A 26,109-nucleotide genomic window follows, 5' to 3' on the forward strand; every position below is an offset into this window, starting at 1 on the left:
GCTTTTCTAGCCGCTCTGAGGATTTTCATTAATCTCTGAGTCAGGTAAGTGTACAAATTACTCAAGAGCCATGCTACTATGCTGAGGCTGGCTGGTTCAGGGTGACATATTACTTCTGCATAGTCAGTATATTCTGTTGTGCCAGGATCTTTAATACTCTGAACTGAGCTTATTTAAACCAGGTCTGACAACAATGTTTACTTTGAATACTGTGAGGAAATTAGTATAATTTCATTGCTGTTTGATTTCACTCGCTTAGCACAAAAAGTGTTTGTAGGATTGGTGGAAAGCTGTAGGCTAATGTCTCTGACCAGTTTATCATCGGGGGCATTCCTTAGGGCAAGTCAGTGCAGGTACCCGGATGCTAAGATTTGGCACTTTGCATTTTCACCTGTTTAGCATATATGTATGTGTGGTGCGCCCCACTCTTGGAAGATTGTTTGCACAACTTCTTGGACGTTTTTGTGAAGCTTGCTTTTGTGTGAGGCTCTATCCTGTCTACTAAGCCTGTTTATTTTTACATTTGTTTTGATTGCTGGGTACAGATATTGCTATCAGTGCTACCCTCCGATGTACAGACCACCTTCATATATCCTATGCTAATTTGGATAGTGAGAACAATCGTTTTCCCATTGTTTGTTGAGGTAGAGGATCATTTTCATATTGTCTGCCTGTATTTGTATTGTCTTCATCAAGATGTATTTGGGGAAGACCTTTAGTGCTAGTAATAGAGTCTTTAATTCTAGGACATTTATGTTTCACCACCACATGCATGTTTCCATTAGCCCTTTATGTGGAGTCTCCCAATAAGTGCATTCCACCCTGTGTGGGATGAGTCTGTTGTAATGGTCACAGAGTGGGACAGATGTTTGAAAGAGTTGCTGCTGTGAAATTCTCTTTCTCCCACCACTGTATCACGGTCTGTATTTTCTCTGTGACAACCATTAGATTCCCCCAGTCCTCTGTTGTCTAAGACAATTGTGTTTGCTGCCAACCCTGCACTAGTTTTACACGAACTCAGATGTGTGGGATCAGGGGCTATACATAATGCCATCATGCCCTACAATGTCATCACAGTTCTCACTGTCAGAGACAATCCCTTATGGTATAAGTGACCTTGCTTTGTCAATGCTAAAACTCCTTTCTGAATGGGAAAGGGCCTCTCCGTCAGTGTGCTCAGAGTAGTTCCTAGAAAGACATTCTCCCTTATGTTGGGGATCTCACCCCTTTTCCTCACCCTATGATTGACTACCCTTAGTTTGTGCCTTTTGAACCACAATGTTTTTATGAATATGTTCAGAAATGTGAGGTCTATGACTGATCTGAGAGGCAAATGCTGTTTTACATGCCTCTTTGGAACTTCCCCTTCAGTTCCTTTTCTCAAGAGCATAAAGAAGCTCCTTGTCTAAGAGTGTCATTGCATGTCCTTAGTAAGCCCTTTTCTTTGGCTTTCAGTTTGGTGGTATGTTCTGTAATTCTATGCAGTATCCGTGCTCAGATAGGTTTAGTACTCATTTGCGGTTATCTTCCTCCACCTCTGGGGGAACGCCCCTATTCTTTTCCTCCAGGTGTCTGATGGAGGGGGCCTCCCTTTGCACACTTTGTCGAGGGGGTCACCCCTCATGGTATGGCCTTACTCTCTAGCTCTTATTTAAAAGGGCTGTCTCTGGGATAGGTGCTGCCACAGTATACTTATTATCTGAGTGATGCTTGTTTGTGCAATTTTGCTTAGCTGTGAGGCTGGTTGAAAATCCCCTCTACCTATTGTTGTTTTATTTTTTTGGTCATCGTGAAACCCCTGTTGAACAAGCCCTTGAACTGAAGGGACTTATTGTCCTTTTCCCATCTGCTGTAAGGATTGATTCAAAACAGTTTTAAATAGTACCTGCTCAGTGAGCAGCAAGTTAATGACAGAGGCTTGGACTTCTTGATTTAAGCCACATAATCTCAGCCGAGCTTCAGAGTGCAGTACCCGTGCACATCTGTCTGCTGGCTGTGCCTGCTCCATTTAGGGTCGATTTTAAGCATTTGTTCTCTACTTTCTTGGCCTCCAGTATGACTGCTTTTACCCTTTTATTATATTGGTCATGGAGGAGCTGACTCGGCTCCTCCATATCCTCCCAAATGGGGGTGCCCACATAAATTCAGGGGAACAAGGGAATTAATGTGGCATTGCTGCCAAGCTCTCTGTTTTTCTCCCCATCATCTAAATCCTTTTGCTTTCAGTCTTTGGTGAAATGGCCGTGGAGTGTGGTGCATTGGCTCTTTTCCACGCTGTGCAGAGTATGATAAAATCTTCTGGGGCACTGGTCTTCATGAAAGTCAGGTTGTGTGTGAAGTGTGTGTATTCACCAGGTTGATTCTTTAAGGGAAGATCTCCCTTGCTGTATCAATGATGCAGGGCAACATAGGTAAGTAGAGGTTCCTCCTCTGTGCAGGAACTAGGGTTTCTAGTAAGCAGCAGAACTGTTTTATCTTCCTTCAATTGTACCTTGTAGGTATCTGCTTATCTTTTGATGACCGCATCCTACACCAAGACATTATCTAGTGGTGAAAAGTCTAGACAGGTCTAAGTCTGTGCTCCCCTGAAGTAAGTCTATTTTGAAGTTTTTCAAAGTCTCTTTCACAGCACTTTCTAACTCCAACAGTTGCCCATAATGTTCCTTCTCCTCAGTGAAGTGTTCGGCCTCTTCTTCTTCAGGTTCTGGAGTAGTGGGAGGTCTCCAGACACACAGATTCTTTCCCTACTGTTGTGTGCTCTCCTGTGGTTTGCATGAAATTGTTGTGTTTTTTGTGTGTGTGTGTGGATGGGGGTTGTTGTCAAACTCACTCTTCTTTTGAAAAAGAGCTGCTATTTCGGCTTCAAATCACTGTTTCTTCCTTTCAACAGTTCACTGTCCTGTGTCAAGGAATTATTTCTTTTTGGGGGTCGTTGTGTCCTTCCAGTTTCACTTTTTGTCCTTGTCTTGATTATAAATCATTTTTGGAGTAGTCAGGTTTCGACTGCCAGCTGTTTCGGCCCAAGGGCATCTTTATTGACTTTGGATCATAAAGTTTCTTCTGTGTACCTGTTTTGCTTTGGGCCCCTGCTGGTGTCCATCTCTTGGCATATACAGTGTCTACTCCCCCCGTGTTTCCTCTCTTTTAGTAGACGTAGCCTTCTTTAAAATCCTCGCCCTGTGCTCTCTCAGCATACTTGGGCATTCTCTCGTTGCTTGATAGGCTGAGCTCCAGGAAGCCTAATTGGTGTGTGAGAACATCATGGTGTAGTGGGCCCATGTTTGCTTCTCCTTTACCTCAAGGGTTCTTGGGATGAATTTGTTGCAGGCTCTGCACCCCTCAGACTTGTGATTCTTCGTTTGGCAAAGACAGCTCACCCTGTGCTTGTTCTTTTTGTCAAGGTTGCGGTGGCAGTTGAGAGTACAACCTATAGGGGGTGAATTCCATACCTTCTCTCTACTCCTTCATGCAGCTCGCAATTGGTGCTCCCATGGGGAGAGAACAGCCACTTAGGCAGCCTTAGGGAGGTGTCAGCAAAGGGGAGGAACCATGTGCGAGAGCCTTGCAAGGCCCAGGAGCAATAGGTTCCCCAATAAGGAATGTGTGGTTGCGGAAAATCAAGAAGCAAGGAGGGGAGAGTCGATGCATGTGCCTGACAGAGAAGTGCCAAATGCAGTCAGGTGAAATGGGGAACAGGGAAGCAGACCCAGAGGAAAAGGTGGAGTGGAGACATTGGTGCATAGGGACTGTTTCCTAGCAAGAGGAAGGCTACATTTAGTTTTACAAAATAGATTTTGAAACATGCATAGCCATGCATACCCTTTCCTATCTTAACCCCAATAGTCTTAGCCTTACTACTGCCACAATGTAGTAGCATTAGGTAAAAGATAAAACATGGGTGGACCTTCCTCACCCACTTCCTGATGGAACTCCATTGGCTGCCTCTGTCGTACAGCACATCTTCAAAAACAGCTGAACCATTTGCACAGCCATCATGACTCATTTAAAAGCCATCACGGCCAGCACCCCAGCTAATCTTGCAGGTAAGCTCACTATTTTTGGTGGTTCTCGGGAAACCTGTAGCCAGGACACCATCAGATTGCAGAGTAGGAAGTGTAAAACGGTAAAAGGCAAGACAGGAGGCATTTTCCATTTATGCAACCACAATCTGGAACAAAATTCCAGTATACATCAGGACCACCTAACGCTGCTCCAATTTTGGAAAGTCTTTAAAAAAACTACATCACAATGCACCCTCTCCTATCACTCACTGACTTTACGCTGCTCTGTGATCCTCTACAGTGACCCGCTGTTCTTTGGCTAGGTTAGCATTATACAACTCCCATATAGATGCACAGAAATTATAAAGGGGCAGACCTCTCCCCCCCCCCCCCCCCCCACCAAAAGAAGAAATAAAACATCCAGCTATAATCACTGTGCCCCTTGGAGACAACTTGGTTAATGCAGAATCTCATCTATTTAAAAGGTTTTGTGTATTCGGGGATGATACCGATGTTAGGAGGTGTGGCTTTCATAAATAAGACAAACAGGAGCTGGACAGAGTGCATAGGCTGATCTTCCACTCTCTTTCCTTGAGAAAAACAGGAAATCAGGTGGGGAAATGGACAAGGGGGTGAGTATACAGGAGCTGGGCAGTAGGGAGAGGCTGATCATTTCTTCTCTTTTACCCAAAAAGTCAGGGATAGGTTGGTAAAATTGAACTAAAAAGTGGGCGAATGCAGAGACTGCTCTTCTCTCTCTTCTGCCTCAGGCAACTCAGGGATTGATTGGGTAAGGGAGGTGGATCTGGCAGCATGCAAGGGCTTTTGGTTGGGCAGTGGCTGATTTAATCATATTTTTCTCTCAGACATCTGCAGATGTAACCTTACAAAAGACAAGTTGGGTCTGTATAATGTTTTCTGAATTTAAAAAAAACCAAACAAGCATCATACCCTGAGTAACCTGAAATCTCACAGTAGCCAAACAGGTGATTCAAAACACTATCCTATTCATGCTCCAAACTGCCTTGTGCACAACCCCCATCCCAATTGCCATACTACCAGATCACATCTTTAAAAAAGCACCATATCAGACAACTTCACAGCAACATCTGCTTAAATATTCCGATGTGACTGAAGTGCCCATGCCAAAATATCACTGTGACATCAGAAACACCAACCTGCATGCTCAATGTATCAGTTCTTAGTATCATAAGTGTGAGTTCCTTAAAGATTCTCAAACGGAGGCTGGAACAGTCTTTCTGCAAATCTGCCTAATCCTTAGGCGTTAAATCTCAGGCCACTACAACACTTCTGCTGTTTTGAACTCACCAGAGTCTGGAGGCTGGCGGTTTCGGTCTATTTTTCGTATGTCTTCAAGTGTGATGCCATCTTCACTGAATAGCCCCCCATGCATAATCTGTGAGAGGAAGCAACAGTTATGCCAGCAAGGACAGAGAATGCAGTCTCAACAATGACATATGATTTTTCTTCCTACATTATTGCCAAATAGAGTATGCTTTTTTTGGTTGTATTCCCATGGTGAGTGTTCATAATAAATTGTTCAGATAAGGCTTAGCCAACGAAAGAGAATGCAAGAAAATAAGTCACTAAGCAGTAACTACTACATCAGGGTTCTCCAAAGAGAAACCTGGGAGCTACATGTAGCTCTCCAGCAGGCATTAAGTAGCTACCATATGTCCAACCTAGCCTACCAAATGAGGATCTTCTGCTTTGTTGAATTAATGATGTATGTCAACACAAAGTTTATATTCATGACTAGAGAGTGTGACTATATTCAGAAATCATATGCACTGTTTGAAAAATGGTTGAACTTCTGAAATGCATTTAAAACCAATATTTGAGTGATCAACCATGCTGGTATGGGGAGGCTTACTACTATTATTACCTTTGCGCCACACCCAAAGAAATGGCTTTTATGTATTACTCATGCAGCGCTATCCCAAACTACTGAAGCATTTGTTATTCAGCATTACTACCGTTAATCCTGCATGATGAACTGAAGTCATCACTGCAGGCAATCTTGCATAGGGTGGTAGCTATTTCAGTATAGAAAATATTTGGTATTAGCTCAGGATGGTTTTCATTTAATGTAAATAGATCTTATTACAGAAAACGTTGGAGGCCACCTTGCTATATTATTAGATAAGACTGACCTACAAATAACTTGTTTCAACAATGACACTTGGTTAAATATAACTCAATCTTTCCATAAGCATTTTGTGACTATGTAGTGCCAGAAGACTGTGCATGTGTAAATCATCATTGGGTCCCTACCTCTTCTATATTCCTTAGATGGCTGTAAGCTTCAAGGACATGCAAAATCAGGTAAGATTTCCACAGGTGTGCCAGTTGGGCAGTAAACTTGCACACGAGCCAGAGGCATAGACAGAAGGTTCATACTGTCAGCAGGACACAGTATTAAACAGTAAGAATAAATTATATATATATATATATATATATATATATATATATATATATATATATATATATATATATATATATATATATATATATATATGGAAAATGTCACTTACCCAGTGTACATCTGTTCGTGGCATGAGACGCTGCAGATTCACATGCTGTGCATTATCCTGCCATCTAGTGTTGGGCTCGGAGTGTTACAAGTTGTTTTTCTTCGAAGAAGTCTTTTCGAGTCACGAGATCGAGTGACTCCTCCCTTTCGGCTCCATTGCGGATGGGCATCGACTCCATCTTAGATTGTTTTCCCCGCAGAGGGCGAGGTAGGAGTTGTGAGTACACTAGAGGTGCCCATGCAATGGAGTAGTTATGTATGTACTTAATGTGTATCAAAAGAATATTTATTTACATATTTACAATTTTCATTCAACTAAGAACGGCTACAGGCTACCGGGGAGGTGGGAGGGCGCATGTGAATCTGCAGCGTCTCATGCCACGAACAGATGTACGCTAGGTAAGTGACATTTTCCGTTCTGTGGCATGTGTAGCTGCAGATACACATGCTGTGCATAGACTAACAAGCAGTAATCTCCCCAAAAAGCTGTGGTTTAGCCTGTAGGAGTTGAAGTTGTCTGAAATAATGTTCTTAATACAGCCTGTCCTACTGTGGCTTGTTGCGTTGCTAACTCATCTACACAGTAATGCTTAGTAAATGTATGAGGCGTAGACCAGGTGGCTGCCTTACAAATTTCGGTCATAGGTATATTCCCAAGAAAAGCCATTGTGGTGCCTTTTTTCCTCGTGGAATGTGCTCTTGGTGTAATAGGTAAATCTCTTTTAGCTTTAATATAGCAAGTTTGAATACATTTAACTATCCATCTGGCGATGCCTTGTTTGGATATAGGATTACCTGCATGAGGTTTTTGGAAGGCTACAAACAATTGTTTTGTTTTATGAAATTGTCAGAACAAAACAATGTAATACATTAGTGCTCTTTTTATGTCTATTGTATGTAATGCTCCTTCGGCTACTGAGTCTGGTTGAGGAAAGAAGACTGGGAGTTCCACAGTTTGGTTTAGGTGGAATGGGATATGACTTTTGGTAAGAATTTCAGATTTGTACATAGAACCACTTTATGTTTAAGTAATTGTATAAAGGGTATTGCATTTCACAAGAATGCATGGGTTCGAATGGTGGCCCATGAGTCGTGTTAATACAATATTAAGGTTCCACGAAGGTACTGGTGGTGTCCTTGGGGGTATGATTCTTTTTAGTCCGTCCACAAATGCTTTAATGACTGGGATTCTAAAAAGCGATGTTGTATGTGCAGTCTGCAGATAGGCAGATATTGCAGTGAGATGTATTTTAATGGAAGAGAATGCTAGATTAGACTTTTGTAAGTGTAATAAGTAGCTTACAATGTCCTTTGTGGAGGCATGAAGTGGTTGGATCTGGTTAGTGTGGCAGTAGCAAACAAATCTTTTCCATTTGTTTGCGTAACAATGCCTTGTTGTTGGTTTTCTTGCTTGTTTAATGACCTTCATACACTCTTGTGTAAGATTTAAATGTCCGAATTCTAAGACTTCAGGAGCCAGATTGCTAGATTGAGCGATGCTGGATATGGGTGTCTGATCTGTTGTTTGAGTTGTGTTAACAGATCTGGTATGTTTGGTAGTTTGATGTGGGGTACTACCGATAAGTCCAACAGTGTTGTGTACCACGGTTGGCGAGCCCAGGTTGGTGCTATGAGTATTAGTTTGAGTTTGTTTTGACTTAGTTTGTTGACCAGATAAGGAATGAGTGGGAGAGGGGGGAAAAGCGTAAGTAAATAAATATCACTGATCAACTCATCCATAGTGCATTGCCCTTGGATTGAGGGTGTGGGTACATGGACGCGATGTTTTGGCATTTTGTGTTTTCTTTTGTTGCAAATAGGTTTATGTTTGGTGTTCCCCATCGGCGGAAGTGATCCTGTAGGATCTGGGGATGAATTTCCCATTCGTGAGTTTGCTGGTGGTCTCCACAGATTGTCAGCTAACTGATTTTGAATGCCTGGTATGTATTGTGCTATCAGGCAAATGTGATTGAGAACTGCCCTATGCCAAATCCTTTGTGCTAAGAGACACAGTTGTGACAAGTGTGTCCCCCCTTGTTTGTTGAGATAATACATTGTTGTCGGTTTTGACAAGGATGTGTTTGTGGGCTACCAGTGGTTGAAATGATTTTAATGCTAGAAACACCGCTAGCAGTTCCAAATGATTTATGTGAAGTTGTTTTTGCTGATTGTCCCATTGGCCCTGTATGCTGTGCTTGTTGAGGTGTGCTCCCCACCCTATCATGAAAGCATCTGTTGTGTTAACAGCTTGAGGCACTGGGTCTTGGAATGGCCTCCCTTTGTTTAAATTTATAGGGTTCCACCATTGAAGCGAGAAGTGTGTTTGGCGGTCTATCAACACTAGATCTTGAAGTTGACCCTGTGCTTGTGTCCATCGTTTTGCTAGGCACTGTTGCAAGGGCCTCATGTGTAACCTTGCATTTGGGACAATGGCTATGCATGAAGACATCATGCCTAGAAGTTTCATTACAAACCTTACTGGGTAGTGTTGGTTTGACTGTATGCTTGATGTTAGATTTTGGAACGCTTGGACCCTTTGTGGACTTTGAGTGGCAATTGCTCTATGTGTGTTGAGTGTTGCTCCCAAGTATTGTTGTATTTGGGATGGTTGCAGATTAGATTTCTGGTAATTTATAGAGAACCCTAGTTTGTGTAGAGTTTCTATGACGTATTGTGTGTGAAGAAGACACTGTTGTTGAGTGTTGGTTTTTATTAGCCAGTCATCCAAATATGGGAATACGTGCATGTGCTGTCTCCTTATGTGAGCGGCTACTACTGCTAGGCATTTTGTGAATACTCTTGGGGCCGTTGTTATCCCGAACGGTAGCACTTTGAATTGATAGTGTTCGCCTTGCATTACAAACCTTAAGTATTTTCTGTGAGAAGGATTGATATGTGGAAATACGCATCCTTGAGATCTAATGTTGACATGTAGTCCTCCTTTTTTAGTAAAGGAACTACGTCTTGAAGTGTTACCATATGGAAGTGGTCTGATTTGATGAAGAGATTCAGTGTTCTAAGATAGCTCTTAACGTTTTGTCCTTTTTTGGAATTAGGAAATATAGTGAGTAGACGCCTGTTCCTTTCTGATGACTGGGTACTAGCTCTATTGCTTGTTTTTGTAATAGTGCTTGCACTTCTATTTGTAATAGGTCTATGTGTTGTTTGGACAGATTGTGTGTTCTTGGTGGCACATCTGGTGGGAAATTTGTGAATTCTATGAAATAACCATGATGGATAATTGATAGGACCAATGAGTCTGTGGTAATATGTGTCCAGTTCTGATAATATGCGGTTAGCCTCCTCCCCCCCTCCCCCCCACTGGTGAGAAATGCTGGCATTTTGTGACATTGAAGTCACTGTTTGTTTGGTCTGGCTTGGTTGCCTCGAACTTTCCCCTTCCTCTTGGGAATTGTCCTCTAAAGGAACCACAAAACCCTCCCCTTTGATAGTGTGCCTGATAGGTGGGTCTGGTTTGAGAGGTGGAAGGCTCTGATGTTTGTTGTCGAAAACCTCCTCTGAATTGTGGTTTCCTAAAGGTGCCTCTGACTTGTGGGGAGTAGAGCTCGCACATGGCTTTGGCCGTGTCTGTGTCTTTTTTTTAACTTTTCAATTGCTGTATCAACTTCTGGCCCAAACAATTGTTCCTGGTTAAAAGGCATGTTCAACACCGCTTGTTGGATCTCTGGCTTGAATCCAGAGCTTCTTAACCATGCATGCCTGCGAATGGTTACCGCCGTGTTGACCGTTCGTGCTGCCGTGTCTGCAGAGTCCAGTGCAGAACTTATCTGGTTGTTGGATATGGCCTGTCCTTCTTCCACAACCTGTTGGGCACATTTCTGGTGTTCTTTGGGCAAGTGCTGTATGATGTGTTGCATCTCGTCCTAGTGTGCCCTGTCATAGCGAGCAAGTAGGGCTTGCGAATTAGCAATCCGCCATTGATTGGCTGCCACTCGTTTTCCCGCTGCGTCAAACTTTCTGCTCTCTTTGTCAGGCGGTGGAGCGTCTCCTGACGACTGAGAGTTTGCTCTCTTTCTTGCTGCTCCTACAACCAATGAGTCCGGTGTAAGTTGTTGTGTTATGAACACAGAATCTGTTGGGGGAGGCTTGTACTTCTTCTCAACCCTAGGCGTGATAGCCCTTCCTTTAACTGGCTCCTAGAATACTTGTTTTGCGTGTTTGAGCATACCCGGATAATTGGCAGACTCTGATAGGAGGCGTGGGTGGATGCTAAGGTATTAAACAGGAAATCATCCTCTATTAGCTCTGAATGCATTGCTACGTTGTGGAACGTAGCTGCCCTGGATAGTACCTGCGTATATGCAGTACTGTCTTCTGGAGGTGACTGCTTTGTTGGATAACAATCCGGACTGTTATCCGATACTGGTGCATCATTTAAGTCCCATGCATCAGCATCATCCTGTGTCATCCTTGTATGTGTGGGTGACTGCATTGGAGGTGTTCCCACTGGTGACAGTTGTGGTGAGTGCGGTGGGGACGGCTGTGGTGAAAACTTTGGTGTAGGGCATTTCTCTCTAACCACCTTTGCCTTAGGCTGCATTTCTGTCTCCTGAAATGCAAGTTTCCTTTTAGATTTGATTGGAGGTAAAGTTTGTATTTTTCCAGTCTCTTTCTGGATATGTAACCTCCTTTGTGTTTGGTCTGGTTCTTCCATACTTAATTCCTGCTCAAATCTAGGTCTTTCCTTCTTTTGGCTGGAAAGTCCTTGCTCTTCTGTGTAAGAGCATCTTTTCTGCTCCGAAGCCGCTTTTTTCGGTACCGAGGTGTCAGATAGAGGGCCTGATTACAACTTTGGAGGAGGTGTTAATCCGTCCCAAATGTGACGGATATACCACCAGCCGTATTACGAGTTCCATAGGACATAATGGACTCGTAATACGGCTGGTGGTAAATCCGTCACTATACCGTCACTTTTGGGACGGATTAAAACCTCCTCCAAAGTTGTAATCAGGCCCATAGTCTTTTTTGGTTCCGAAGATATTTTTCTCACTTTGGGTGAGGCGAACTCTCGGTGTCGAGATCGTTCGGTGCCAGAGTCTCGACCAGAGTCGGAAGTCTTCGGCATATCCCTGGCCTTCTTCGGTGCCGATGTTTGGTCACCTTCTTTTCGATGGGTTAAGCCATGGCCTGTTGGCAGCAGCGTCCCCTTGGCCTTAAATATCTTTGCGTGAGTTTTGGACGGGGCAGGTTTACTCACTGTTCGCTGCACCGCCGAGGTTCTGTCACTTTCGGATTCTTCCGAGTCCGATCCCTGGATGGAAATGCTTTCCTCTTCTCCGACGTAGAGTTGTTCTCTCGGTGTCGACACCATTTGCAGTCTTCTTGCTCGTCGATCTCTTAGGGTCTTTTTCGATCGAAATGCTCGACAAGCCTCGCAAGTATCCTCCCTGTGTTCAGGTGATAAACACAGATTACAGACCAAGTGCTGGTCTGTATAGGGATACTTCGAATGACACTTAGGACAGAAGCGGAAGGGGGTCAGGTCCATTAGTCTTCGACGACGGGTGTGGTCGGGCCGACTAGGCCTCGGTGAAGAACGGAAGCCCCGAAGGGCTGCCGGAGCGCTCTTGATGTCGGTGCCGATACGATAACACTAACCGGGTACCGAACGATAACAATACCGTCGAATTTTCGATAATTTAGCTAACTTTCCCGATTCGAAATACGGAGTGAAGAGGAACACGTCCGAACCCGATGGCAGAAAGAAAACAATCTAAGATGGAGTTGGCGCCCATGCGCAATGGAGCCGAAAGGGAGGAGTCACTCGATCTCGTGACTCGAAAAGACTTCTTTGAAGAAAAACAACTTGTAACACTCCGAGCCCAACACTAGATGGCAGGATAATGCACAGCTTGTGTATCTGCAGCTACACATGCCACCGAACATACATACATATATATATATATATATATATATATATATATATATATATATATATATATATATATATATATATATATATATATATATATTAATTTACATAGCTACTGTGTTCTATTCACAATCTGGGTGCACCAATTACTAAGCAGAATAGACCGGGGCACTGTAAAAGCTATTTAAATGCAGATTTGGAATACAAACAAGCACTGGAACTCAAATGCAGAAAATGATAATGTTTTCATGCATAGAAAGATACGTTTTAGACACAATCCCTTACATCTGTGGGAATAGTTAGGCTTGATTGTTTCGTTTCTATTTTGTGAATTCAGATGATGTTTTTGCAGTATTCCAAATGCGCAAAAATTAGTGATTATCAGTGCTCACAATATTGCGTTATACAATATGAAGGGAGCTGATTTTCCAGTGTTTAAAAGGGAGTTTAACTTTTATATACATCTTTCCTTTGTTCAGTCCTGTTATCAGCTCTTCCTTCTTTAGAGCTCATCTCTTTCTTACACTCTTTCCTTGAATTTGCTGATTCATTTAACTTTTATCATTCCTCTTACCTCCCTTCCTGTATCTAATCTCCATTTGTGTATCATTTTAGCTGCCCAGTACCATACCATGTCCAGGATGAACATGGCTGGAGAGGTCTCTGTGCCTCTGAGATATGAAGACAACACTAAAAAGGTTAATGACATTTAATGCACCATCCTGCTGCTCTATTCTTCAGCCAAATGTTAACGATCCTCTGACCGACCACTGACCCTCGGGTAGGTCGCTCCCCTGCTCACGCAGCGCCTCCAGTCCCTGACTGCCTTCCTCTCCTGTGAGTGTGCTCCCCCCTTCTTGCCCGTGTACCCCGAGTGCTTGAGCTTGTGCTGGTGCTGACTGAAATCCCTTTTTTCTCCTTGTATCCCATGCGTGTGCCCCCGAGTGACTGAAATTCCCCTTTTCTCTCCTTGTATCCCGTGCGTGTGCCCCCGAGTGCCGTGCGCCGTCCTCCCCTCTCAGCCCCTCCCTTTAGTAGATTTTAGTAGGCTCTTGTTCCCTTTTCGCCGTCTTGCCGCTTTTCCCGCCGCTCCTACCGCGCTTTTCCCGCCGTTTTTTGCCGCTCTTTTTTGCCGCTTCCAGCTCCCCTGCCCGCCCACCTCCCGCCTCCCAGCTGACCCCGCCTCCCCACCTACCCCTTAAATGGCGGCCGCTGCGAGGCAGAGGTAGCGACCACTGACCCTCGGGTAGGTCGCTCCCCTGCTCACGCAGCGCCTCCAGTCCCTGACTGCCTTCCTCTCCTGTGAGTGTGCTCCCCCCTTCTTGCCCGTGTACCCCGAGTGCTTGAGCTTGTGCTGGTGCTGACTGAAATCCCTTTTTTCTCCTTGTATCCCATGCGTGTGCCCCCGAGTGACTGAAATTCCCCTTTTCTCTCCTTGTATCCCGTGCGTGTGCCCCCGAGTGCCGTGCGCCGTCCTCCCCTCTCAGCCCCTCCCTTTAGTAGATTTTAGTAGGCTTTGTTCCCTTTTCGCCGTCTTGCCGCTTTTCCCGCCGCTCCTACCGCGCTTTTCCCGCCGTTTTTTGCCGCTCTTTTTTGCCGCTTCCAGCTCCCCTGCCCGCCCACCTCCCGCCTCCCGCCTCCCAGCTGACCCCGCCTCCCCACCTACCCCTTAAATGGCGGCCGCTGCGAGGCAGAGGTAGCGACCACTGACCCTCGGGTAGGTCGCTCCCCTGCTCACGCAGCGCCTCCAGTCCCTGACTGCCTTCCTCTCCTGTGAGTGTGCTCCCCCCTTCTTGCCCGTGTACCCCGAGTGCTTGAGCTTGTGCTGGTGCTGACTGAAATCCCTTTTTTCTCCTTGTATCCCATGCGTGTGCCCCCGAGTGACTGAAATTCCCCTTTTCTCTCCTTGTATCCCGTGCGTGTGCCCCCGAGTGCCGTGCGCCGTCCTCCCCTCTCAGCCCCTCCCTTTAGTAGATTTTAGTAGGCTCTTGTTCCCTTTTCGCCGTCTTGCCGCTTTTCCCGCCGCTCCTACCGCGCTTTTCCCGCCGTTTTTTGCCGCTCTTTTTTGCCGCTCTTTTTTGCCGCTTCCAGCTCCCCTGCCCGCCCACCTCCCGCCTCCCAGCTGACCCCGCCTCCCCACCTACCCCTTAAATGGCGGCCGCTGCGAGGCAGAGGTAGCGACCACTGACCCTCGGGTAGGTCGCTCCCCTGCTCACGCAGCGCCTCCAGTCCCTGACTGCCTTCCTCTCCTGTGAGTGTGCTCCCCCCTTCTTGCCCGTGTACCCCGAGTGCTTGAGCTTGTGCTGGTGCTGACTGAAATCCCTTTTTTCTCCTTGTATCCCATGCGTGTGCCCCCGAGTGACTGAAATTCCCCTTTTCTCTCCTTGTATCCCGTGCGTGTGCCCCCGAGTGCCGTGCGCCGTCCTCCCCTCTCAGCCCCTCCCTTTAGTAGATTTTAGTAGGCTCTTGTTCCCTTTTCGCCGTCTTGCCGCTTTTCCCGCCGCTCCTACCGCGCTTTTCCCGCCGTTTTTTGCCGCTCTTTTTGCCGCTTCCAGCTCCCCTGCCCGCCCACCTCCCGCCTCCCAGCTGACCCCGCCTCCCCACCTACCCCTTAAATGGCGGCCGCTGCGAGGCCGCGCAGCGGACGCGCCGCTGGCGCGCCAAAGGCGCGCCTAAGGCAAGCCCGTCTGCGCCCGTCCGCGCCTGGACCGCGCCTAGTGCCCGAACCCCTGGCCCCCGCGCCCCCGCTTGACCTATGACTCCGCCACCCTCGCCAACCTCAACCCCGGCCGCGCGCCGGGCTGCTACCGCGCCACCCCCAAACGTACCCACGGACCCTTCACCTGCAGCAACTGCCGCTTCACCTGCCTACGGACCCACACCGCCACCACCAAGAACGACGCCCCCGGAAGCAACCTCGAATGCATCCTGGTCAACACCCGCTCCGTCCACAGGCACGCCATCGAACTGTGGAACCTCATCAACTCAACGAACCCAGACATCGCCTTCCTCACCGAGACCTGGATGAACCCCTCCTCGGCACCCGACATCGCCCAACCCCGGCAACCACCAAAAAGATACTGGAACCGAATCACCACAGAACAACTCGCAGCAACGCTCTCCCTGAACCAACCCACCAGCACCAGCACCAGCAACCCCAACGAGGCCGCCAACAACCTCACCAACTGGATCTCCGACTGCGCCAACCTCCTGGCCCCTCTGAAGACCCAAACCAACACCAACAACCACAAGAAAAACTCCTGGTTCACCACCGAACTCAAAAACTCCAAGAAAGAATGCCGCCTCCGCGAGAAGACATGGCGCCTCAACCCGACAGAGGAAAACCTGACAGCTCTCAAGGACACCACCCGCCAACACCACCAACGCCTCCGCACCGCATGAAAAACAGCCTACCAGAACAGACTTGACAACAACGCCCACAACAGCAAGGAACTATTTGGCATCGTCAAAGAGCTCTCCAACCCGGACGCAGAAACCAACCCCATCCCTCCCTCACAGGACCTCTGCGACTCCCTCGCGACCTTCTTCCACCGTAAGATTGCTGACATCTACAACAGCTTCACGACCACCAACATGAACCCGCCCCCGGAAGCCGCAAACGACATCTCCACCATCCTCGCCTGGAACCCTACCACCACCGAGGAAACCACCCGCGTCATGAACTCGATCCACTCGGGATCACCCTCCGACCCCTGTCCTCACCACATTTACAACAAGGCCGACAACATCATCGCACCCCACCTCCGAGACGTCATCAACGCCTCCCTCACCACTGCTACCTTCCCTGATAGCTGGAAACACGCAGAACTCAACGCCCTCTTAAAGAAACCTACAGCAGACCCCACCGAACTCAAAAACTTCCGGCCTATCTCCCTCCTACCGTTCCCCGCCAAAGTGATCGAGAAAATCGTCAACGCTCAACTCACCGCCGCCCTGGAAACCTCCGACTCCCTCGACTCCACTCAGTTCGGATTCAGGGCCAACCACAGCACCGAAACCGCCCTCATCGCAGCCACGGACGACATCCGAGCCCTGACCGACAAGGGTGAAACCGTGGCCCTCATTCTCCTGGATCTCTCTGCAGCCTTCGACACGGTCTGCCACCGCACCCTGATAGACCGCCTCTGCAGCACCGGCATCAGAGGCAAGGCCCTGGAATGGGTCATCTCCTTCCTCTCCGGAAGGACCCAGAGAGTCCGCCTCCCCCCCTTCAGATCCGCAGCCACGGAGATCATCTGCGGCGTACCCCAAGGATCCTCCCTCAGCCCCACCCTATTCAACGTCTACATGACCCCCCTGGCAAACATCGCACGCAAACACGGACTCGACATCATATCCTACGCCGACGACACCCAGCTCATCTTATCCCTCACCAACAACCCCACATCAGCAAGGACCAGACTGCACGACGGCATGAAGGAAGTAGCGACCTGGATGACAGACAGCCGACTGAAACTGAACACAGATAAAACGGAGGTCCTCATCCTCGGCCCTACCCCCTCCGCATGGGACGACTCCTGGTGGCCCCCCGCCCTAGGCAGCACTCCCCAACCGACCAACCACGCACGCAACCTCGGCTTCATCCTGGACTCCTCCCTCTCGATGACCAGACAGGTCAACTCGGTGACCTCAGCGTGCTTCAACACCCTCCGCATGCTCCGCAAGATCTTCCGCTGGATCCCCATCGACACCAGGAAGACCGTCACCCACGCCCTCGTCACCAGCCGCCTGGACTACGGGAACACTCTGTACGCCGGCATCACCACCAAGCTGCAGAGGAAACTTCAACGGATCCAGAATGCCGCAGCACGACTCATCCTGGACATACCTCGCCACCACCACATCTCCGGACACCTGAGAAAACTCCACTGGCTCCCGGTCAACAAGAGGATCACCTTCAGACTCCTCACCCACGCACACAAAGCCCTCTACAACCTCGGACCCAAACTCATCAACTCCCGCGTCTCCTTCTACACCCCTCCGCGCACTCTGCGCTCCACCGGTCAGGCCTTGGCAGCCGTTCCCCGCATCCGCAAAACCACCGCCGGAGGAAAATCCTTCTCTTTTCTGGCAGCGAAGACCTGGAACTCCCTGCCCAGTCACCTTCGCGCCATACCCGAACACCTCCCCTTCAGAAGGCAGCTCAAGACCTGGCTCTTCGAGCACTGACCCCCTCCCCCCCAGCGCCTTGAGACCCTTATGGGTGAGTAGCGCGCTTTATAAATGTGATTGATTGATTGAACGATTAACTGAAAGATGATTTTCGATTTAGGAAATAAGATTTATGTTGTGACATGAATCCCACAGTGTATTGAAATTACTGCCCAATAGACACAGAGTTTACTGACCGCAGTGCAGGATGATGGAAGAAAACTTTCTCTTACTGAAGGTGTCCATCCTCTTGGATTCCCTACCCAGTGGAGATGCACCAGGGTGGATAGGGGATGAGAAGGCTTTGACCACCAAGCTCTCAGTGTGGGGTGCTGGGTACGGAAAATGGTATCCCCAAGAGCATGGTGATGGCAGAGGGCAATCCTTCGATTCACAGGAGACCCCTGTGCAGGGCTTGGACCAGGCCCCAAGTAGGGTAAACGTAAGGGCTTCATTAAATGGGCGTAAGGGTTCTGAGTGGGTGTCTCCCAAGCAAAGCACATTAGTATTGACTGCCACTGAGGGCAGGTTAAGGTACAGGGCCTCAGCCACCCAGCACAATACCATTGCAAACTAGGCTCTCTTCTCCATATCCACAGCAGGAGAGGAAACCACATCAGTGTCAGGTGAGGTGTCCAACACACTGGCTTCACCCAGGTCCTCATACCAGTTGTCCTGTTCCTCAACTGGTTCATCTCCATTAGGGTCCACTGGACCCCCCCCCCCCCCCCCAGCCAATGACACCCTAACCAGGCCTATCCATCAAAGAAGCCACTGGCTCCACTATGGGAAGAACACTCTTTGTCAGCGCCGTATAAGGCATCAGACGACATCCATCCGGCTCCATGTCTGATATTTTAAATCTAGGATCCAATCCAATAAACAAAGAGCTTCTTGGCTACCATGGTTGAGCCCATCCAGATACACTAGGTATCGGGACGAGGATTCTATGATGATGCATGCCAAATTGAATCTTAGTGGGGTTAGAGTCCTTTCAACACCATAGGATGATCTCCTTTGACACAACTGTAAAGATAGCATTTCAGCATTACTCAGGCTTCCCAGTTAATGCCCTGTATGTCTGTGTATTGGAGCACCTCTTAAAAGGACCTATGAGGTTTATAGTCCTGACTATGCATGGAATTGTTCTTACACCCGAGTGAGATGCAAGATTGTTCCCTTACCAGCACCTTGCCATTAATACAGTGAGCCAATGGCAGCCACTGAAACACTTCACTGAAGAGCTCAAACATCTGAGCTGTGTACTTGGCTTTAACTTCTCCTTCAAAGCCGTAGATCTGATTCATGTTATCTGTCTCGTGATTTCCTGCAGGAAAGAAAAAACAAAAACAATTAAGGCCCAGAAAGAATCTTTAAGTGAGAAATAAGTTAAAGAATTGGGAGTGTAAAAAGGGGAGTAGTAAAGATCACAAACAAACACGCAATTGAGATGGTGTTAAAAAAAAAAAAAAAGAGGAACAGAAGAGGTGTGGACTGGGCGTGGAGAGATAGAGATTTAACTTGACAGGAACACAGAGAAGTAACAAACCAATTATTAAAACAGAGACAAATGTAAGAGAACTGCATCCAGATCGTGGGTAAATGTAGATGGGGATGGGCTAGGATGGGGCGGTGGAGGGAATACAGGTACATTTAGCCACAAAGAATGAAAGAAATAGAAATAAAAGGTACAGACTATCAGAAAAATACAGATAGAACTTAAGACTGTTCCAGACTGACAACTTGGACTGTTTTTAAAACCACCAGGCAAGTAACTAATGCATTTGTACTCAATATACTGAGTTCCTCAATAACAACTTGCCCTTCAGATTGTGAACTATCAACACACTGTGAAGGAAAGCATTCATATGAAAATATATATTTGAGATTTTTTAACCCACCCTCTACTTACCTTGGCAAAACGTTGGAAGTCGATGTTATGGAGTTGATACTTTATTTAAAAAAAAGAAAAAAGAAAAAAATAAAAATTCTACCAGCTCTTCCTAGAAATTTTTGGGTGGATCAGTCAAGTTGGGTTCAGGAAAAAAGGGTGGGGTTGGTCCCAAAATGCATTTTCCCCAAGCAATTCCCAAAGGGTTTTTTACCAGCACTACTGCTGAATGAAATTACACCATAGTTGACATAAAGCTAGATCTTTAGCAGGAAAGTGTGCTTTTTGCGATTTGGTGTAGATCCATTCAGTAGTTTTTGAGAAATTAAGGTACAAAATTCATAGATATCTGGTTGGTTGGGTTTTTGGGTGCTCTGCAGGTACGCAACCTTAAATAATAGAGCTAACTTATTGGCCGAGGGGACTTTTCAGCCCCCCTCTCTCTCTATCGGCTGCCTTGGTCCCGCAAGAGATCATTCTCTAACTGGCTGGTACCAACATCAAGAGAAATGTTGTGACCGCCATTACAGGACATGTGGACTCTGGCCTGTGTCTGCAATTAAAAAAATAAGGGCGCAGGGTAAGGGCACCCTGACCTCTGGGCATTAGAGAACGAGGTGGGAGGGAGGACGGGGGTTGGGGGATCTGGTTCCTCAGCACCCCTTTCCACCCCACCCCACCACACCTGGGACCACAATAAGTCCTGCATGATCGAAAACCAGTTACAAAGAAAAGTGGGTGGGTATCCTTTGAGCAGGCAGGGCCGTGCAGCCAACCCCACACGGCAAAGCTTTCAGGAACAGAACATTGCATTTTCAAAAACATAATGGGCAATGCATCAGGCTAATATTCTTAGGTATCAGTTGATCTTTCTTTGTACCATCATAACTGTTTGCTGTGCTACTTGGAGGTGGACCACACAGCAACATTCTATATTAGACATCTTATGTAAAGAAAATCATTGCAAGGACAAGGAGAATGTCTGCCTAAATAAGTTTCATTTTAATAGAACATCGACTAATAAAAGTGCTGTGAGAATTTTATGATTTTCAAAAACAACGCTTTGTAGCATGCCTAATTATCATACATATGTATAATATGGGTGAGTCAGGATGTATGTAACCTAAAGTAATCCTATATAACCTTTTGGTGCCAATGAATATCGCTGCAGAGAGCCCTTACTGTAAGATAGTGCATGCTTAGGTTCTGCTAGGGTTTCCCCTTTGCTACTTAGGTACAACCATAGTCTGCTGGTGGGTTAAGATATCAACACAATTGTGCTAAGTGAATTTGTTACATTAATCAAGTGACTGCCTTACACGCTTCTTGCTTTATTTTGTAGAGTACACCCTGGGGTAACAGGGAGGGGCTCTTGACTTTGTAATAAGGTCTGAATGCACTTGACTATTCTTCTGCTAATTCTAGCATTGAACATAGGCTGACCTTAGCAAAACTTCGCAAAGGCTATAAACAACTGATCAGACCTGACAAAGGGCTTGGTCGTCAATTTAATACATAACAGCAGGTTTAACATCTAGGGTATGAAAGGCTTGCTCCGCTTCTGAGTCTGGTTGAGGGGAAAAAGACTGGAAGCTCTATAATCTGGTTGAGGACCAAACTGAAAATCACTTTGGGGAGGAACTTTTGAATGTTTCTGAGAACAACCTGGCAGGCTAAGATATTGACACAATTGTGCTTAAAGCATGTGAGGTTGACCAAGTGGCTGTTTTACACATGTCAGCTAGTGGGATACTACCAAGGAAAGTCACTGTTTTCTTCAGTGTAGAGTGTACCCTGAAGTAGCAGGGGGGTCTCTTCAAGCTTTAGGATAACAGGTTTTAATGCACTTGAATATCTGTAGGAAATTGGGTTATTAATTATGCAGGATGTGAGGCATGTGCAAGTAATAGGTCCACAATTTCTCTTTACTGAGAACCATGCACCCCATTGTAGCACTTTGTCTCTCTAGGTAGTGAAGCAGAGCAGTCCACAGCCTACTTAGGGCAGGTGGAGTGGGCTAGTAATCACCATTCACTGGAACATGACATTAACAATCAGTAAATGATTGACCAGTAGGTGCTTTTTCTTTAGAAAAAGGAAAAGTACATCTATTAAACATACACTACTAAATACTACACATTTATCTACAAACATATACATAAGGAGATTGAAAATACCATAGATGACATTCTATAATCACATTTGACCCCTGAGGGTTTATCACCCTCAAAATCACAGTACCCACACCTATGCAAGACAGCACATCACAATATCGGGGTATCACTTTAAATAAAACAGGCCTATAGGCTTTGTCAAAGGTCCTCACTTAATAGGCAAATTAACTGCATCCTAAAACCCCACAATTCCCTGTAATCAGTAGTAATCAAGTGTAATCCATAATAATCAAGTGTAAATACATTAATCATCATTAATACATCATTTTAATATTTTTTAACATTATTTGATTAGGTGTTTACGCAAACAGTCAATGCGTTGAAAAAAAACGTTACATATCTGCTTTTTTGTTGTTTTATTTTTTTAAACACACGTTCAGGTCAATTAAATGCAGCCATAAAAACAGCCTCTAGATAGCTTCGCACTCCCACCTGTGGAGCAAAAGCTCCAACCTTGGGAGTGCTTGAGAACTCAATAAGGAAACCGTGGGTGGGGGTCATATTTTCGTGGATCCTGTGAAGTTGGGGTCATCTCTGGGGGAAAAAAATCCTTGATCTTTTCTTGGGGGTAGCGGGTAAGGATGGAGTGAGCTGCTACACTCCAGCAGCTACCCAACAGTCTTTCTCACTGGTGGAGCCTCTGCTATCCCAGGGCCATAACAAAACAGCCACAAACTTGGTCATTTTCAAGCCCCACAGGACATTGAGCTCCCTTTGGAGCAGTGAATATTTTATGCGCTGCTCTCCCACTGCTTCAGGGAGATCCGTTTTTTAGTTTGAGGCTGTGCACCTTCTTTTTCTTTTTTTCCTTGGTGTGCCCAGTCACTCCAGTGTGCCTCACAAGCTTTTTGTTTAGGGCAGCAGGACAGCCCATCCCAGGCTGATCCAGTTGGCTCACTGCTGCAGCAGTATCCTCCTTGCTGCCCTGGAAGCCACTGCCCGCTCCTGCAGGAAGGGTGTGCTTTCTTTTGATTGGCACCCGATCATCCCAGATGCTGGCAGCCGGATTGGGCTACCACAACGGTGGGAGCGCTGCTGCATCCCCCCTCGGATCCTTGGGACCTTGAGATGCTGTGCTGGGCCCTTCCTCTTTTCAGGTTAGAGTAATGACACTCCCTTCGTCATCTTGTTTCAGACCACAGAGGCACAAATAGAGATGGGGAAGTGCCCCCACATTCGTCCCCTTCCTTCAATGAAGGGAGAATCTTTTTGCTGAAATCCCCTGCTCTGGCCCACACAGGGCAATTTTTAGGAAGTGCAACAGAGCCCTACGCTTGGAAATCTATCTGGGTATCCATGAACAAGTTATTTGCCTTCGGTAATGCCTTATCTTGTACAGACATATTCTAGTTGCAGATTCCTTACCGTAGTATTTCCCCCAGGTGTCAGTCTGGATCCGGAGACTTTTCTCGAGTAGTACACCTGTGCGCTGTCAGGTGGCATCAGTCAGCTCCATGTCCAGTGTCGTTCATGACAGATATGTCGTCACAGAACCTATATAGGCACTATCCAGGTGTGCTGACATCCTGTTTCTTTTCACGACTTTCCAGGCCAGAAGCATGGAGCCATGAAGAACACTGACCTCTTGTGTGTCAAAATGAGGGCCCTGAAAGGGAAGTCCCTGCCCCCTAGAAATCAGTTCGCAGAGCAGGGAGGATGAGCGAGTCAGTAAGGAATCTGCAACTAGAATATATGTCTCTACCAGATAAGGCGTTACCGAAGGTAAGTAACTTGTTCATCTGATAGAGACTTATAGTTGCAGATTTCTTAACTTAGATTAGATACCCAAGCAATACCATCCCTGGAGGAGGGTCTAAAAACCAAGATCATACTAGGAAGTCCTGCAGGATCGAACGGGCAAAGTACCCATCCCTTCACACCTGACTGTCCAGACAGTAGTGTTTGGTGAATGTGTGCAAGGATGCCGATATTGCTGCCTGATAGATGTTCAGGACTGAAACTCTGCGTGCTAACACAGTGGATAAAACTGTCGCTCTGGTAAACTGTGCGTCCAAACCCTCCGGAGTTGCTTTTTAGCCAGTGTCTAAAACATTTTAATGCAGAGAACAACCCATCTAGAGATGGTCCTCTTCTGCACTGCCCCGCCTTTCTTCGCACCCACATACCCAGCAAAGAGTTAATCATCCAACCACAACTCCTTGGAAAGATCAAGGTAGAACGCCAATGCTGTTTTGGGTCCAGGCAGTGGAGTCTCTCCTCTTCCTTAGAAGGATGTGGGGGTGCGTAAAACGTAGGCAAGGTGATGGATTGGCCTACATGAAAGGGCATGACCACTACTGGAAAAAAGGAAGTACCAGTGCGAAGCACCAATTTATCAGAATAGATTAAAAGGTAGGGTGGCTTAGATGACAATGCTTGCAGCTCACACATCCTGCGGGCAGATGCAATGGCCACAAAGAAGGCTGTTTTTAATGTCAGAAGCCTGAGAGGACAAGTTGTGAAGACGCTCAAAGGAAGCACACATGAGAAATGTCAGTACCAAATTCAAATCCCATTGGGGCAAGATGAATGGTGATGGAGGATACATGTGGGTAAGACCCTTAAGGAACTTACTAACAATTGGAGACTTTAACAAAGAGGGTTGGTCAGGTAATCCCAGAAACTTGGAAAAGGCAGAAAAACAGCCTTTGAGGGCACCCAAAGCAGAGCCCTGCTGGGCCTAAGAAAGTATAAACAAAAGGACCTCTGAAAGAGTGGCGGGGAGGGGGGTCAACAGACTTGCCAGAGCACCTGATCACAAATTTATGCCAACGACCAGCGTATACAGTTTTGGTGGAGGGACGTTTAGCTGCCAAGCTGCCATTACATACTTTAAGCGAAAAGTCAAAAGCTGTCATCTGCTACAGCTCAATCTCTAAGCAAGAAGGCAGAGACTGGACAGATTCAAGTAGAGAACCCTCCCATGGTGCTGCAACAGAAGATCCTCCTGAAGGGTCAGTCTGATCGGAGGATCGATGGCCATGCTCAATAGCTCGGGATACCAGACTTTTTGTGCCCAGTCTGGAGCCACAACAATTACTTGGCCCGGTTGTTCTTGACCTCTTTGAGAACTCTGGGTAGAAGTGGTATGTGGGGAGGGAAAGGGATAGGGGAAACGTACATGAGGCCTGAGCTCCACTAGAGATGAAAAGCGTAGGTGAGTGAGTGAGTGCCACCTTGGAAACTCCAACACACAAAACTGCTGACTGCAGATTTTCTGCAGACACACACAGATCTAACCAAGGCTCTCCCCACTGCTGAAAGACCTTGTGCCACCTCAGGATGAAGACGCCATTCATAATTGACCAGGTATTGTCAGCTGAGTTCGACCTTTCTGTCGTTCAGAGTGCCTGCCAGGTGTTGAACCACCAGGGAAATGCCCTGATGTTCCAGCCTAGTCCAGACGTGCAGAGCCTCATGACAAAGGGTCCACGTTCGTACCCCACCCTGCTTGTTGCAGTACCACATGGAAGTGGTGTTGTCACACCTGCACAACTTTCCCTTTGAGAGAGAGAGAAGGAATGCTTTCAATGCCAGTCTGATCGTCCTGAGCTCCAAAAGATTGATGTGGAGCACGGACTCCGCCGGAGACCAGAAGCCTCTGATCTCCGCCTCTCCCATGTAGCAGCCCCATGTCACTATTGCCAGATTCGGGTGGGGAAGGGAGAGGAATTTGTCTCTGACCCAATCGCAGTTCAAGAGCCACCATGCAGATCTTGCACAGTTCCCGCTGAGATCTGGATCATGCTGGAAAGATTCCCGTGATGCTGCGCCCACAGGAACTTCATGTCCCACTGCGGAGCCTGCATATACTATCTGGCATGTGCCATCAGCTGGATCCAGGAGGCCATGAGGCCAAGCAGCCTCAGAGATATTGTCACCGAAATCCAGGATAGAGGCTGAAAGATTGGTATCATAGCTCGAACATCCTGGACTCACCACTCCAGAAGATAAGCCCAGAACTGCACCATGTCCAAAAAGCTCAGACGAAAGGAAGAGTCAGAGCGAGTCAAGTGCTACTTCAGCAAGTTTATAGCGAACCCATCTGAATGCAGGAGTCCCGCCATAGTCTTGAGGTGGGAGACGACAGCCTGGGGTGAGCCTGCCTTTAGACAGTTGTCGAGGTAGAGGAAGACTGAAAGCCCTGACCCGCACAGATGAGCTGCGACCACCGCCACCACCTGGAACACCCAAGGGGCGATGGTAAGGCCAAAGGGGAGCATGGCAAACTGAAAATACTCATGTCGAATGCTACCATCCAGTCTCCTGGGTCCAGGGCAGATAGAGCACTTTGAACTTCTTCTTAAGGAAGCAATTGGGGGACCGAAGGTCTAGGATAGGGCCCTGGGAAAGGTTGTGGTAGTACAACCAATGCTGGTTCAGATCCAGGAACGATCCATGGGTGCCCCACAGAGAGGGCCCCT

At 47.0% G+C, this 26,109-nt stretch overlaps 1 protein-coding gene across 2 annotated transcripts in view; it reads right to left on the bottom strand.

The window, feature by feature from the left end:
- Positions 1-26,109, bottom strand: part of PPP5C (protein phosphatase 5 catalytic subunit) — a 269,413-nt gene that overhangs the window by 77,132 nt on the left and 166,172 nt on the right. For both annotated transcript variants that reach the window (XM_069207677.1, XM_069207678.1), the window contains exons 8-9: positions 18,805-18,947; positions 5,331-5,418 (exon numbers count right to left, since the gene is read on the bottom strand). In XM_069207677.1, coding sequence (XP_069063778.1) covers positions 5,331-5,418; positions 18,805-18,947 — 231 coding nt within the window. The remainder of the gene's footprint in view (positions 1-5,330; positions 5,419-18,804; positions 18,948-26,109) is intronic.

This window comes from Pleurodeles waltl, chromosome 9 (assembly GCF_031143425.1).
Source record: "Pleurodeles waltl isolate 20211129_DDA chromosome 9, aPleWal1.hap1.20221129, whole genome shotgun sequence".
NCBI classification, from domain to species: domain Eukaryota; kingdom Metazoa; phylum Chordata; class Amphibia; order Caudata; family Salamandridae; genus Pleurodeles; species Pleurodeles waltl.